The sequence below is a fragment of the Pungitius pungitius genome, chromosome 4, assembly GCF_949316345.1.
Source record: "Pungitius pungitius chromosome 4, fPunPun2.1, whole genome shotgun sequence".
Lineage (NCBI taxonomy): Eukaryota > Metazoa > Chordata > Actinopteri > Perciformes > Gasterosteidae > Pungitius > Pungitius pungitius.
The window spans coordinates 3,354,071-3,371,336 of record NC_084903.1 but is presented as its reverse complement, the minus strand read 5'-3'; the positions used below and the strand labels follow the sequence as shown (position 1 = coordinate 3,371,336).

The window sequence follows — 17,266 nt, the reverse complement described above, 5'->3', positions numbered from 1 at the left end:
AAGCAAACAAGGGCTGTGTTCTGTCCGACTCCACCGGTTTTCTCTTCTTCTTTGTGCGAGTGAGAGCCCGTGACAGAAAGGCCAACCAGTTAAACCCTGTCAGGGTCTGTAGGACCAGTGTCACTCGTTCACAAAGCCCCAAAGGCAAGCTGAACATTAGGAAGCCAAACGGCAAACTCGGATTATGTTGAACAGAAGCATGCGTTTTAGTATGAGAAAAGTGGAGCGGATATTCTGCAGCTAAACATCTACACAACATGTGCTTGTCCTGTTTGTGTTTGTGTTGCTGCTGTTGTTGTTGTAGTGTTTCATAAACTTAACAAAAGAAATGCAGAACTGAGATAATGCTGAGTATAGCCATACTTCCTTCAACAATATATCATGGAATCATGTGATATGATTATGTAATGTAATACTCTTTGAGCAGAGGAAGCAGATTCTGAGATTAAATGCATTTTTGAGCAGGCACCTTCTCCTTTGTACATCTGCTTGGTATCTTGGTGTCATCTTTCAACAAATCAAAGACTCTTGTTCCTGTCTGGACCCACTTGTTTCAAGTACTTTTCCACTATGCTGTGTGTGTGTGCCCAATACATTTGTATTAAAGGATAAATGCAAGCGGTGAACCTTTTGCCAGCAGCAAGGGAGACTTCTTCAGAAGGGCATCAGGGGACTTTTATACAGAGGAAACTCTCAGCAGTTCACTAATAATGTTCCCACGAACTCTATGAACCCCACAAAGGCAAGATATTCAGAAGTGCTTAGGTAGGGTTTCATGGAAGTTACTGTGATTTGCTAATGTATTAGTAAAATAGGCTCAACGGTGTTAAACCACTTTTTGTGTTTTAAACTATTTTACACATGACAAAAAGATTTAACTTGAAATGAATTAGCTGAAAATACAAATCTTGTGTGTTTCCAGCATCCATCTCCTTGCAATGGATGGTTGTGTCCTGAGATTCCATTTGACACTTTCATGCTACTGTGTCGCTGCACTTTTAAATGAGCACAAAAAACATTCACATTCGAGGTCATGTGGGGAAACTTAAACAGATTAAAAGATAAAGGATAACCAACTCAAAAACGATTCTTTGTAACTTGGACACGGACGTGTTTATTAAAATGCCCTGGCAATCCAAAGCGGTGGAGTGATGACCTAAGATTACGGTACTCAGAGGCTCGTCTGTGCCTTCCCTTTTCCCAGAAAGCAGTTTGCTGAATGCTAAATTGTGAGTTGTTTTCATGAAAAATAACGAGTAATGGTATTTAAGCACTCACGCAGTGCCTTAATGAGAGTTTTCTAGCTTGCCCAAACAACTACAACTGGTGTTTAAACATTAGAGTTTGAGTAAACTGACTCCGACTCTGCCAACGCTGGCAACACTTCCTCATTCAAAATGAGCAACTGTTCCGCTGATGTTCAGCCGCAGCAGCTGTTATTAACCACAACAGGGTTCAAGAAATTCCCTTCAGCATGAATAAAACCACTAATTGCAACTTCATTTTAATTCACCTCGTCCACAGCTGCAACACACCACCAGCTTCAAACAACATAGTCAGCTGCTAATGAGCAAAATAAGCGTGAAAAGACCTGGGACTTCAAATTAAGAGCTCAGCAGTTATGGGATTATTAGAGCATTTGGTGCCATAGTATTTAATGGAAGTTCCTTTTAGTGGCATTGGGCAGATTGTTTGTTTTGATGTGTTCATTTTCCTTCACATTCTGTAATCACGCCATCATTTGTGAGGATTTGCATCTAAACGAAACGCAGCATGAACGCACTTTCACACAGTTACACAAACCCGCCCCGAGAGGCACTCTGCCTTCATCTCTCCCTCACAGTCTCCAAAGAGTAATGCTTCTGAGGTTATGTTCACTCCCCCTAATTTGCTCCTCATTCCTCCCTTCATTTGCATCTTCTCCTCTGGTCTCCCTCCCGGCGCTCTGCATCCACCATGGCACTTCCCACTACTGCAAGTGAATGAATTGTCCACAGCATTTAATGTGGTACTGTACACAGTTTGTATCCTGTCATCCTTCTCATACGTACATATGAGCCGCTTTACAATGATAGCATCATGTGACCGAGCCATGAGGCTGATCGCACCGGTCTGGAGAGCAGCTAGTAGACAGCTAGACAAAGCAAACGCCTGGCACATCACTGCAGCACTACAAGGAGCTAACTGGTGTACATACACTCAGGGGGAGCAGTGGAACCTGGTGACAGGCCCCCTGTCTCCACACCAGGGGCTTCAAATGAGTTCACCGTAGGTGTTGATTTGGCATACGGTGTTTTCATGCCTTTGTGTATTGGTAATCTCACTGGAATCTGCATTAAAAGGAATATGTACAACTATGGCTTTATTTAGGGCACGCAGTTTGAATATCTACATCTCTTTGTTTTTAAAAGAGCATTTCTGTCCCAGAAACCTGCATATCCATACACACACACACACACACACACACACACACACACACACACACACACACACACACACACACCTCATTATAGTGAGTAGACAGCATTTATATTTGGATCTAGGGGAAGTTTAAAAAATGTCACCAACATACTTAACATATGATTAATATTAACAATATAAGAATAATGAAATGCTAACTAGGAGCCAGGACAGCAAAATAAAAGGTTCCATTTAATTGCACAATTACAATGCTGACAAGAATGGAAATCAAAGCTGTTCAACTTTCAGCAAGAGTTTGTCATCCCAGAAGTATTGTAAACGCTTCTTACTTATTTTTTGTGTGTTTGCCATGCCTGAAGTACACAATTGTCAAATCGACATTGCATTTTGTGAAAGTAATGCACGTGTCAAAATCTCAGTTGAATCCAACCCCGCCTATACGACACCTCCACATTTACATGTCAACAGTCTGGGAATAACATCAATGTTTTCTCTGCTGTACACAACGAGGAAACTAAAGAGCATTGTCGGCCTGCTTTACTAAAAGAAGCCGTACTAAGGTTTAGGCCTTGTTTCCCCATGTGCTCACCATAATGGAACACACCTCCCTGCTAAACTCTGCTCCTCAGGCTGCGTTGTGTGGACAGCGTTCCCTTCCCACTCACCTGTAGCCATGCTGCGTGTCCACACACACGCCCCCGTTGAAGCAAGGGTTTCTGGGATACGAGGTGCAGGGCTGATGGGACTGCTCCCTCCCAGGGCAGGAGCACACGGCTGTGGACTCCACCGTCACCGAGACGAGACTCATGGTCCCGCAATCCACCACCGTGGGCGTGTCCCTCACGCTCACAGCGCTGGTGCAGCCCCCGGCTCCGGCGCACTCCGAGCCCGGACACTCGTCCACCCGCACCTGGAACACGTTGACCTGCAGGAAGGACTGCAGCTGGATGGAGACGACAGAGAGGACAAACGCACTGTGTGAACCACTGCAGGCACCATGACGCAATTGCTTGAGTGAGCGTTAACTACAAGTGTAGCAGCACCCTTTCACATGGCGTGGTGACTACCACAAGCAGGTACTTTTCAAACCACTGGGATTAATAGTGAGCCGTCACATCCGGATTTAAATGTTTAATTTGTTAGTTGAGAATAAATACATTTGGGATGAGGACGTTTTCACGCATTTTAAAACTTGATTTCTATTCCACGCGCAGATCCGCAGAAACTGCTTCTGCACCTTTCACAATAAAATCCCTACACATGTACACTATTTAACATTGATAAGTCAAATACAAAAAGACCATTTTGCTAAAGGAGTCGCAATAAAACAGTTTAGGTTCTGAATGCAATCATTTCAGAAATGATAACTTGTGTATGTGTATTTAAGTTACCTATTATGCAGATATGGAGTATACTATTTTCATATTTTGTATTTTAAATGATGTCTTTTACTGTACGTGCACAGTGAGTGTAATGTAAAATAATGCCTTGTATGTGTAATGTCCTTGGCATTAAACTCCACTGATTTCTGACGACAGTGAACAAAACAAAATACTTTTTTTAAATGCTGAAAAAAGTCAAGAGCGAGCCACAGATGTGGGGAGAGAGAAATTCACACAGCTGGCAGACATGAGCCACATACAATTAAAGCTTATTTGTCATTGCGGTTCGAGATCATCCTTCTGGCTGAAGAAAACTAACATTACAGCTCCAATAAGAACCGGATCTGGTGCATTAGTTGCCATTACCTTTGAGGTATGCTGTAGTCTCCTGTGTATTAACACTGCACACAGACTGTAATATATGCCTATTCACAACATAATGTTGGTTTTTAGTGTGACACATAGTGGTGCTCTTAGTCAAATTAGTAGTTTGCTCAATGTTATTAGAACTCTTTTAACCTGGGATCATTATTCCTGTCCAGTTAAATGCATACTTACTGAAATGTCAGTGTATTAAATAATGTGTGGTTGATCTATATTACACAGATCCGTAAACATGTGCATACGCACAAACCTGTCGACTACCAACAGGAGGCTGATGTGGAAAGTGCATATTCAGTGGGAGAATATATCACACTGCGCAGGTTCCATCTAAGAACTCAAGCATTTCATTTCTGCACTAGTTCCTGAAAAAGTGGGCTAAACGGCGATGAGTCACAGGGGAAACTGTGACTTTCTAGGTTGAGCAGTTTGACGGAGCACAGGCAGCGACAATGGGAGTCAAATTGAATTTGAACCTAAGCGTTGTGGTGCAGAGGCCGTGTGTGTGTGTGTGTGTGTTCCTATTTTGAAGTGCTGTCCGTGACTGGTTTGAGTGACGATGGAGGAGCAGATTTCACGTGCATGGACTCATGTGTAGCAGGCGTGCACCGGGAACACGTGCAGACCCACTTGATGCGCGTGGCGTTGAAGCGGGTCACTTCCTGCTCAATGCTCTGGACTGATTGGGTCCGATTCAGCGCGTCTGGATTGCGCTCACTAACCATGCAGTTCACATCTAATCCACTTATTCCAGCAAATGACCTGTGCTGCAGGGAATGGGACTTGCATAGCGTTGTGTTCTATGGATCATTGTTACTGCTGACTGAATGCCCTCAGCACTTTATAACAACAATATTAGTCTCCATTTGTATGGCAGAACATGTTGAAAGATACAATAAAGCCCCACAGCAGCAACTAGAACACATGGACGTAAAAGGTCATATACAAGGTAAACAAATGCAACCAATAAACAGAGACTTAGAAACAGTTCAAACTTTAAAAAGTGCACAAGTAGTGATTAACACAAAAGCCTGTGGATGAAAATGTCTTTTTAGAAGGGATTTAAAAGATAGAACTTTCAGCTGTCTTTACTCCCTTAGGCGGGTTATTCCAAAGTACACGTGCACTAATAGAGGAAGCACCTTCAGTCTTCAGCTCGGCCTGCAACAACCACCAAGAACAGCCTTCAACCATGGAGATCGAAGGCTGCGTTCAGCTCCTCGGGGTTAGCCAACTTCAGATCTATTGTGAATCTTACTGAAACTAATCGCACTGCCAAGACTGGGCGTTTCCGGTTTCTATGTGGAGCGATAGTTTAGATTTCAGCCCAAACAGTTTTGAACAAGTCGGAGACGGGGGATTGATGCCGACTGCGACAAGCATGTAGAGGCTTGCAATAGTCCAGAATAAATCAAATCAAATGAATCACTTTCTCTGAATCGGCATGACATAAAGAAATGATTTGATACATTGCTGTGCTGAAGGATGCTTAGCAACTGCATTTACTTGCTCCTTGGTATCAACAAAAAGCACTCTAATGTTTCCTTCATTTTAGACCCCTGAACGCAAGGCATTCTATTAGTTTCAATGTTTCTGCCAGTATGTGCAGTCCTATGAAGAGGCCCTGTAGGAGTTTGATGAGCTGAACCGGGCCAGCACTGAATCTATGAACCCTCCTCCTCGGGCTCTTTGTGCGATTGTTTGTTGTGTGACAGTGTGAGGGACCAACAAAGCGGGCTGTGGAGGTAGTGTTTGGATGGTGAGTGGATTGGTTCATGGGGGAGAGTAGCAGAGACGTCAGTGCAACATATTCACATAGCTACCACGAGAAGAGGCTTTTTCCTAAGAATGCCAGCAACACAAATCAAACTATGGATACGTTTTTAAGTACCACTCCCCTCTAAGGTTCAGGCAACAAAACGACTTAGTCAGATTTATGAAAACATAACACAACTATATTATGTGAGTTATGTTGAACTTTTTGCGCCACCCATCCTGCTCTTGTGTGTGTCTTTATACTCCCTCGTTCACGGGAAAGTAGATGATATGAATAAATGTTTTTGAAGATGTCTACAAAACACAAATATTATTTGTCATATGTATAGCTATAAATGCTGAATAATACCAGTGTCCTCACAAAGCAACCCATTCATGAATAAATTAAGTTCACATTACACGACTACATGAATGCAAAGCTATGTTTTTACCTGCACATCAGTCAGTACATATAACAAGGCAATGAAGGCGAGGAGATACATTCTAGTGGGGAAGCCAGCACAGGTGGCCTCGTAGGGGTTTAGTTTACCTCATAATGTTGACTATTATAAATGGCCATATGAAATAGGGGCGTTGGAGCTGGGGGGGCCCCAGGGACGCAGCACAGCACACAGCTAGCGGTGAGCCACCGGAGATGGCACCCAACAGGGACTCAGCAGCTACTCGCTTAATTAAGTCAGACTTTAAACCGTGATAGAAGAGTGAGTCATAAAATACCCCCCCCCCACCCCCTGTACAGCTGTCACATGGAGGCATAGTCTTTCCCGTACATGGCTGATGTTAAATTGGGCGCTGAAGCCTCTTTGACGTGGGGGTCTCGGGGGGATTGGCTGCTTTTGGAGCCGACCTCAAGGGGCTATTTAAGGAAAGGCGCTTTTTGGCATGCTTCACTTTTTTTAGCACAGAGGTTGGTGGTTGGTTGTACACGGATATTATCAGTGTCATATTGTACTTTGTGGAGCTATATTTCCAGTAGATGCTGAGTAAAAGAAAAGTCATGTGTGGGTTGATCCACATCGACCCATCGTTATTGAATACTCAAAAAAGTCTCTGATCTGGAAATTAGAATTTCATGTGCACTACTTTTCCTAATGAGAGATGAAGAAAAAGGTGCGGCCCGGTCAACAGGGTGTATCCTTGATGTGGGTCAAGCTCACCTTCCCAGCACCGGATAATGGATCCCTGTTGATGTCACAACCCATGAGACACACTCATGCGGTGTAATAATGTCTGCAGTGGAAGGAGGTTAGGGGGGCGGGGGGGTTGTCGGCGGGAGGGAGACATCTCGGGATAAGTGTCATGTCAGGTGGTTAAAAAGCAATAAGTGAACAGCTGAGATATTAAGCTAAAAATGATTTCGTTGCCAGGCACCCTGCCCCCCCCCCCCCCCCCCCCCCTCCCCCCCTTGGTGGTGAGCTTGGAATGCCAAGAAGACACTTTAACATAATGACAGAAGAAGTGGTTCTTCCTTTCAGGTGGGGCAGTGCCATCTCTTCTGAGATTACATTTAGAAAAAGAGACCTCCCTTCTCAATAGGCCACCCCGTCCAGGTCAGGTGAAAGAAGGGGGGGGGGGGCGGAGAAGCTGGGTAGGAGACGGGAGACAGTGGTTGAAGAGATGGTTACAGAAAGACGATGTCCTTTCTCAATAGTCCATCTCGGGGAAAATCCTTCCTCTCCCACTGGAGTCTCCTAATGCCCACAGGAAAATGAATGAGCGTGCCTAATCTCTAGTGATGCTCTGCTGAGGAAATGTACACAGGGGCCCACATTTGATCTGTGGAAGGCAGAGCGGTGTGCAATGCAAGCAACAAAAGGACCACGGGGACGTATTGTTCCCCCGGCTGCAGCTCCGATGCACAGAGAAGCTTGTGCAGTCCTCTCCACCACCCTCAGGGCCACATTCACATAATGACAGGATGCACTTCGGGCCCAAAAAAGTCCAATAGCCAATGCCATTAAGAGTCGAGTGTGTTGGATGGCAAACGCTGAGGGATGACTTCGATGCTTAGAGCAGGGACAAATGGAGAGACCCAAGGAAGATCTTTTTTTTTTTTTTTTTCATTCATTCATCTGGTCATTACTGGCAAATTGGGGACATTAATATTAAGCGTCATCTTCTACACAATCCACCCCCACCCCGCCTCCCGCTCATCCTCTCCGTCGCCGCGCTTCACATTTCATTCTGATCAACGCCCTCTCTGGAGAACCTGGCGGAATTCAGATGAAACGCTCGGCGCTCTCCTCACAAATCACAGGTGAAAGCCGGGCTCCCTGCACGCCGCTCTCACGCCGCTCGTCCCTAAAGACTTCAATCACGCGTGCTTTCCACCTCATTTCTAATCTCTCGCCCCCTTTTTCTTCTCCCTCAAACAAAAGCCACTTGAAATAGAGAGGAAGCCTGGTCCAGCCTGAGTGGGGGAGAGGGGAGAGGCATAGTGAAAGTCCAGCGGGCTGCTCGGGGCGTTGAAGGGGTGAGGGAGGGTCCACGTGGGTCAGGTGGGTGTAGGGAGAGGAGGAGGTGCTCAAGGCCTGAAGAGGGAGGACTTTTGTGAAACGTTTGCTTTTCTCCCAAACTCTATGATGAGATGCTCCTCCACGTTTCCAATTTGGCTCAGCTGCGTCTCTCCTTTGGGTAAAATGTAATATATTGAGACACTTTCTGACTAAATGGAGGAAGGTCTATGATATCTTTCCGACCTCATTTGGTAAAGCACAGTTCATTTTGTTTCCTTCGCTGCGTTTCTCTTAGTCAGACGGGTTGGATTCAGGTTGATTTCCTAGTTGGACCCCCCCCCCAAGAAAAACCAAAACAATGGCCTAAATCAGGCCTCATGTGTTTAACGTATTAGAGATGGACAAGGACCTGGGGAGGACAAACTAGACAAGTCTTTTAGTCTTTTAGGCAAAATCAATTAATCAGCCATCCTTCTATTGAATAAATGGTGGAGGGTTTTTCTCACATTTGTTTCCCCCAAACAACCTTTGTCTCAACAGCAGATCAAACTCCTTACCACAAACAACAGCAACAGCTCCAGCAGGGGACCCCAAACTTCCCTTTCCCACACCTAGCAGCTCTGACTGGGGGATCCCAAGACATTCCCAGGCCGCCCTCGGGAGGCTCCCAGGGGCCATCCCTGCCCAAACAACCTCAACTGGCTCCTTTCAAGGAAAACTCCTCACGGACGGCTGAGCTTCTCCCCCTGGCTCTTGGGGAGACGCCAGCCCCTCTGCTGAGGAAACCCACTTCGGCCGCTGGTACCCGTGACCTAGATCTTTCGGTCATGACCCATCCTTCATGACCATGGGGTCGGAATGAAGATCGGTAAAGCGATTGCAATGCGGCCCCTGTGCTCCGATTCTCCGGCCAAGCTCAGGCTCCCTCTCCCCCTGTGGTTAAATTCACCACATCAGTAAAATGATAAGTTGCCAACATGGATATTCCTCGGTGTTTGTTTGTCTCATATATGCTAAGGCTCCTAACCAGCCATAGAGGCTAATCTACTGCTGACTCACACTTCCAAAGCAGTTACTCTGGTGTCTTATATTGGGCACGATAGGTAGAATGTTTTAAAGTTGCAGGTTGGTTGCGACAAATGGTGAAGTTAAAAGGGAACCAATCCTCCAATTTTATATCTGACTTTTCCACATAATGATCGTTTAGTGAAATATTTTTGACGATTGACCTAATGATTTGTTTGAATCCTAATTCCTAATAAAACTATGACTGAGGTTCTTGTGGTGAGCTTGAATAAGAGAGCTTTTACAAGCTCATTATTTGAACCGTGTAGGACCTGCAGCCCGGTTTATACACAGACCAACAATTTGACAGAAAATAATTGGCCGACGATGGTGTTGAGCGTGAGAAACACGCCGCTCTTTGGTAAATTGTTTAAGTTTAAGATCACTGTGCTGCAGATATGAACAAATAAAGAAGAGCTAGTAAGGGGTTTCACACCTGCTGTTGTTCAAAGCCAGCCATCATTCACACTGAGCCTTTATGTCATCGGATGTGACCTACTCACACTTTTTCTGAGTGGCCTTTTCTCTCGTTAACTAAACAAACAAGGTGCATTTGCCATTATGCTCTCTAGGTGTTGGATGATATTTAGACCATTATTACACGCTTGGACGGTAACACAAACAAACAAGCAACAGCTTAATTAAAATTCAAATTGCAACGAGCCTTTTATACAGCAGACAATATAAACAGGTGTTGCTTCTAGCATTAACAATGGTTGGGTTTCATTCAAGTGTCCCAATAAACAGCGAGCCAGGCTGCACCGCAGGCCCCTGGCACGCTGCGATATGTGAACATGTCCTCATTGCAAAAGGCCAGGCGCCTTACCCACAGGGTTATGTGGGTTGTTGCTGGGGGTCTGGGGTGTTGCAGCTTGCCCTCCTGTGTTTATGGTCAGTAATAATAGTAATGATGCATGGGCATCCCCCACAGACCATGTCGATAAATATGCGACAGGGTGGATGACGACTTGATTACAGTTGGCACATTGGTGCAGAACGGTGGCGGCGCAGGGGTCACGTTCTGGTGCAGAATGCATGGGATGTTAGATTGATGGAAATAAAGGACATTCTAGTCTTGGGTCAACTCAACAAGTGCTTTACATTCAGCCATTTACACACAGTGACACCACAGCCTTCATTCAAATTAGTAGGAAATAAATGATTATATTTTTAGTTACTCAAAAATGTTGTCGTTACAAGGGTCAATGAGGTACTAGAAATATGTTAAGAAGCTAAAAGGTCTTTGACTTACTAGTATATATTTCAAACAACTGGATTCATTTGCTCCCCAAAAACAAGATTATGTTTTAAAACCTTATACAGTCTTACTTTATGATAACCTTAGTTATTTTGAATGGAACAGAAGATCACCATTATGTACCTGAACAACTCAACTAGAAAGCATGAATGCTGAGATCCGGATCACAAACCGGCCGCATTAATCAGCGATAACACATGGTTCACTAAGTCGGATCAAATGTGTCTTTAATCTATGGCTCACGCAACTCCCTTGTCATTTCACTTCAGGTGTCGCCTGACTCCTTTTCCCACGGTAACAATGGAGGTCATGTGCTCATTGGTCCTCATGGTGTTCAAGCGGTCACTTCCTTTCACCTTGTTGATGGAAAAATCGCGCATTTTGAGGTGAGATGGGAGGAGAAACCAGAGTGGGAACCACGAGCATTGCTGCTGTTGTGAACGCGGTGAGACGGGGACATGAAGCCAGCACAGCTATGGTTCACAGTATTTAGGGATGTTTGAAGTCAGCTGTCCAGGGTGAGTGCAGACACATTACACTCCGGTCTGTCTCCACACTTTTATTACGGATGCCGTTTGGTTTGTGTGAAACGATGACTGGCAGCCCTGCAAACAAAGGCAACGTCCCACAGTTTGACTGACATATTTGATTTGCTGCAATCTTCAACCAAAACACTGCCAGAGGCAAGAAACGCTGCCTGCAACCAACAGGTGTTTCCTTCAAGGTTTCTCCGTGCCTCGGCTTATCCCAGGGCTCGTGTTGTGCCCTCGCTCACTGCTGTGCAGTCGGTTGGATTATGCCAATCTAGATTAGGTGTGTGACGGTAAAGAATGGACTACGCCTACCTTTTGTTTGTGGGCGGCCACATAGCCGTGGATCTTCTCGGGTTGGAGGAAGGAGGGCCCGGCGCGCACGGCGAAGCGGACGTCCAGCGTTCGCGCCTTCACGTCCGCGAGGCTGAAGATGTTGACGTCGTCCGGTGGAACCGAGAGCATCTCGGACAGGAAGTCCAGCAGCAGCTCGTAGCGGCTCCGCTGCTTTCCTCTCAGTTCAATGAACTCCGTCGCTGTGATGTCTGAGGAGCGCGCGCACACACACACACACACACACACACACACACACACACACACACACACACACACACACACACATACAGCATTGGAATCGTGCACTATTCAGAAGTGGCCTCATTATTTCCAACCCTGCTTGAGGATAAATCCAATTATTTTCAAACTAGGCCCTAGTGCGAAACTAAAAAACATGGTCTAGAGCACTGGAGACAGAACCTATGATAATTAATTATTGAACAGGGCTCTTTTCATCAGATTCATTTTTAATCATTCCTTTTTTTAAATGAATTTTGCAGTGATACTTTGTCTTGTCGTTTGATATTTCTATTTCACAGATCTTTTATATTTTTAGTATTCTTCTCTACCTTTAAATAATCTAATGGTTACCTCTCAAGGAAAAACATGTATTCTTTAAAAACATTTTTATGGGAAGTAACAGCAGTTTTCTTTCAGAGAACAGAGTGTTTTGGAAGGGCTGCTTATCTTTTATCAACGCTGCTGTCAAATACTGCTCATGAAGCCTTTTCAAGTCTTCCAAGAGTCCTTTCTCACTGTCTCTACAATGTAAGTAGGATATATATCTATTTTTTCTTTTTTTTATGGAGTGTGTGTGTGTGTGTGTGAGAATGCCTTTGGGTGAAGAGGGTGACAGGGACTTGGGTTTTCAATGCTGCACCATTCTTTTGTGGATAATTCCTCATCAGTCTGCAGCAGCCTCCACCCAGAGCTTGCCCGCCCCCCCCCACCCCCCGTTATTGAAGAGGATGAAGTAGCCAGAGTTGTTTGTTTAAGGACAGTAACATGATCGACTCTCAGCTTAGTTTGGGGACAATGGGCCTTGTCCCAGATGACGAACATGTTTGATGTGTCATTGCAGAGATCAGGCCATAGACCATCAGAATTCGGGGAAAATCGTCCCCTAAGGTCGAAGTTTACAAATAACAATGTCACATTTCTAAAGTGTTCCAGACCCGGGGCCAACAATGATCATCTCAGACTTATTTCATCTTGGTGTCGAGCAGGAGACACAGAAGAAAGAAAGCTTCAGAATAGGAACTTTCAGTAGTGTGCAGCAAGGGGGAGGCAGGGCCACCTAAATAAAAACAAGGCTTAATTAGGTTTACAAAAAAGGTCAAGTTTGATTCTTCAACAGAAACAGTCTTAACTTTGGTAATCTCTCAAACAACAAGACACGTCCCCAAAGAAAAGTGTGTCTGAGGAGAAAATCGACTCAACCCAGCAGCTCCGAGCTCTTTGGCTCAGGACCTGGTTCCCTCTCTTCCAGCCTTCCAGCTTCGATCTTTGCCTAAATCAGGTGTCTTAAAGACTTAAAGATGAGTGATTGTTGAGGCCTTCTGGGAAATGTAGTGACGGCCATTTTGTACCGATCCTGTGCGGAGAGGTAGCAGCCCTCCACCTGATGCCACAAGTTGCAGTTGCCCAAATCCAGAGGTGGCTTCCTCACTTAGTCTACGATATTCGGCTAAAGGAAACATGCTGTGTTCATTTTGAAGGTAGATATCTGTAATTTGGGTTGGTGAACACAGACGTTTAACTGTGTGGAACGCTCTGGAGCCTTCACAGTATTTACAAAACTCTTAAACTAGCACTTCTCCTTCATCAACCATCAATCTTACAGTTGACAACGGTGTCTGTCAAAATATCAATCACTTTAATAGTTCACCCTTTTAGACATTTTGTGGAGAATTGTTTTTGGCCAAAAACTCATTTAGCAAGATCAGAGTGCTCTTTGACCAACAAACTAAAATCACCTCTTCTCGAGTAAAAAGGGAAAGCAGAAAATTAAGGCATTTAAGCTTACAGTGTTTACAAAGTATTTCAGGAAACACATGAGGTCACCCTAAGCTTGACCTCTGACCTCCTGTTAGAATCCCTGATGTACAAGGTTTGAAGAAATGATGTGCAGGCGTTCATGATGGGTCAAACAGACGAGCCAAAACATATCATTATAAAACTTTAAGACTTATATTTATATATTATAAAACTTGTATTACATCATTACTAGGATGTGATATCTTCCTATTGGGAGACCAACTACTTGTTTTGCTCAACAAGTGGGCATGCAAGTGCTGTTTGCACGTATGAAAAAACCCTTTAGCTCTAAGCACATCCAGAAACTGTCCTACGTGGCAAAAGACGTCTTCAAAATCGACATTTCAGGACTTCAGCTGGTTTTCACGGGACAGAAGCGCAACACTCACACACACACACACACACACACACACACACACACACACACACACACACACACACACACGTGTCTATGTATAAAGGTTGGGCAGGTTGATTAAGTCTGTGAGCACGTAGAGGGAGACCCAGCCTGGGCATTAAGAGACAAGAGAGTGGGCTCAGCGGACACAGCGCGAGGGATGGAGGCTACTGTCAGCTCCCATCAGTCAGTCCAGCGGGACACATGCAGACAGAGAGACAGTCGGGAGGGACGGCGGCTGGGGGGGAAAGGGAAGCAACTCCTAACGCAGAGTGGCAGCCTTTGCACCTGGCTTTGATCCAACATCACAAATCACTGCTGCTCTCTCCTTGCCAGAGGCGTCATCGGAGCGCGGGCGCACGCCTGCCTTTGGGCTCGTGATGTCTCACAAAGAGGTGCAAAAATGTAATAGTAAACAAAAGCCCTGAAAGAAAACAGAAAAGGCAAATACCACACGGCATTTCTGCAGTTTGGTGGGATTCTTACTGAGAAAAGTCTGAAACAGTGCATTTTTAGGCCTGTTCTTTGATCAACTCAAGAATTGAGGATACGATTATTAAAAGACCAAAAAAATCTCAATTGAACTTCACACACATTACATTATTATATCAGTTTTGAAATAAACATTTTAAAGGTATAATTTAAAACCAGTAATGATTGAATCCTCTTAGGTGTTAATGGAAGTCTACCTTTCCTTTCTCAACTGTGATTCTCAATAGTAACACGTAATGTAACTAATGAGGCCAATAAAACATATTGGTCATTAGCGTGATTGTGTGCAGCAGAATGCAGATGGCAGTCAGCTGAAACAGGAATCTTTTCTCTGCAGAATGTGAAAAAAAATCACTATAATTAATGACTTATTTTGGATTTCTTGTGTAATGCATGTGGAGAACCTGCGTTGCCATGGTTTTGAACATTTTATTTCACTGATTAAAGAAGCAGGTGTGTGAAAGACAGGGAAAACGCAGTCTTTGCCAAGGTGGTTGACTCTGGTCCAAGATGTGTGAAAACAAGTACACTGTCCAGGGAGCTGTAGTGGACCACACAGGCTGCTGTCAGCCTGACAGCATTGCAAATGAAAGGAAAAGCAGTTATGCACTGTTGGTCAGACAAAGAATGTGATTCAAGCATGTCCCTTAGTGATGGTGTGTAATTCAGATATTTGTCAGAACAACAATTCTAATTGTTTTAAATTAACGTGAAGGGCCTTATGAGAAACAACCCTTTGGAAACATGATTCCAGCAAAAAAGACCATCCTCAAATTGCCAAGAAAAGAGGCAAGCTACCATTGATGCTAATAATATTAATAATTTTACAGTTGAGCAACTTAAACACAGAAATGGTACAAATGTAGTGGATTTTATTTTATTATTCATTGTGCAACTTGAGAGACCCTCTGCTGGTCTTTCAGTGGATCCTAATGACCAGGAAACGGTAATGAATACAAGCATTGGTTAAAGCCATAATTCAATGAGGAAATGGATGCGGCACAATTAGACCATCTAAACACCGAGCCAAGGTCAAGGCGGTGTCGAGACCACAACCATTAGGAACATGACTGGGAAGGACAGTGTGAAAACCAAGACCAGTGCCATTCTCAGACCACGTAGTCATTTGTGACATTGATCTGAAAACTCCCCATAATAATATCCACAGAGAATAGAAGCCATTTCACATTTCTTCACATCTTTTATAGCCAGAAATATTTAAGACCGTTTCCGGTATCTCACAAATCCATCCCTGCACCAGCAAACCCAGATATTCTTATAACTTCTGTAGATCGATGGCACAATGCCTCAGAGGGCAGAGACGTGTGAAGAGAGAGAGCTTCTGTTAGAGGACAAGCTCTCCATGTTTGAGAAAGTTTGTTTAACCTGTTACACACGCCATCCTCTGCCTCCCCCTGAGCAATCTGAGCCGGCGCTATGTGGACATTTCAAGGACTTTTTGTTTACCACATTCTCTTTTTTTTTTTTTTTTTACCTTTCCATCAATATTGAGAGAGAGCGGGAGGGAGGGTGGCAGATTTCACTCGTGTGTTCTTTGGGCGTCCTCGTCGCATTCTGCATTTGTTCTTGGAATAGGGTTTAGAATGTCAAAAAGGCCGCACGGAATGCTATGAGAGGAATACTTTCACAATCAATGAGACTGTTTACTCCAAAACTGCACATGAAAAAAACTAACGATTGCTTGTGTTACATATCCTCCACACATGCTCACTGTGTGGCTCCACCTCAGTCATTAATCCGTGCTGTTACTGTTTGCTTGCAAACTTCAAACATCCATTTGGTTTGGTTTGTTCACAGCTGAACTGCGGGTTAAAAGTCAGTTTGTTACTGTGTGTTCACTCCAGCTCTAAATCAAAGTCCCTCTGCTCCCACCAGGGCGTCTTCAATCAATACCCTGTGCAGCTTCAGCCCTCTGAGGACGGCGCTGCCCTTTGAAAACCCTCAATGAAGTGACCAGGGACTAACCGGGCCTCGTCCATCTTAATACATTGGACAAAAACTTGGTTTCATTCGCAAATGAAATTTCTATTTCGGTCCTTGTAAATTTCCACTATTCATCTTGAACACACGTTTGCTTGTCGACATATTGCGGATGGGTTCAATTGCCCCAAAGGAATATTGGAAATGTGGCCGCCAGCTGCTCTCCACGTACTGTCTGGTGGTTTACCTCAGTCCCGTTTTTCAGAATGAGAGGCAAATCCTTTTATCTACTTATAGGAGGCTCCATGGCCTCCTTGCCTCCTCTCCCTCGCCCTTCCTCTCCTTGGAATACATCCCCCCCTGGCCACCTCCTCTGCTTCAATTTCTATATCTCCGAAATCATAAAAATCCCTCAACCATGTCCCATTTCACTAAAGCAAATTTAATTCTGAGCAGACAGCTAATGTGCTCTGCATCAGACAATGATGGATGCTGCTCAACATGTTAAATGTGCTGGCTGAGCAAAACCTTCTCTACTAATCATTTAGCCAGCATAAGTAATGGAAACAGATTATTTTGTGTGTGTGTGTGTGTGTGTGTGCACCAGCGGCCTACTGAAATCCCCCGAGTCAGGGGAGAGGGATTAATAACGAGTGTAATCTTTTGCTAGGGAAAGATCTGTAACTGAGTGTGACAGTGCGCCTGTGAAACAATGCAAACAACCACGGCAAACAATCAGCCCGCATTCATTTGAAATGAATGGAGACAACTTTGCAAAGAAGGATCACAGTGGC

At 44.5% G+C, this 17,266-nt stretch overlaps 1 protein-coding gene across 1 annotated transcript in view; it reads right to left on the bottom strand.

Annotated features, from left to right (window-relative positions):
* si:ch211-186j3.6 (neural-cadherin) overlaps window positions 1-17,266 on the bottom strand; it is a 199,009-nt gene that overhangs the window by 57,815 nt on the left and 123,928 nt on the right. The window contains exons 25-26 of the mRNA XM_037490285.2: window positions 11,585-11,814; window positions 3,087-3,364 (exon numbers count right to left, since the gene is read on the bottom strand). Of these exons, the coding sequence (XP_037346182.2) occupies window positions 3,087-3,364; window positions 11,585-11,814 (508 nt within the window). The remainder of the gene's footprint in view (window positions 1-3,086; window positions 3,365-11,584; window positions 11,815-17,266) is intronic.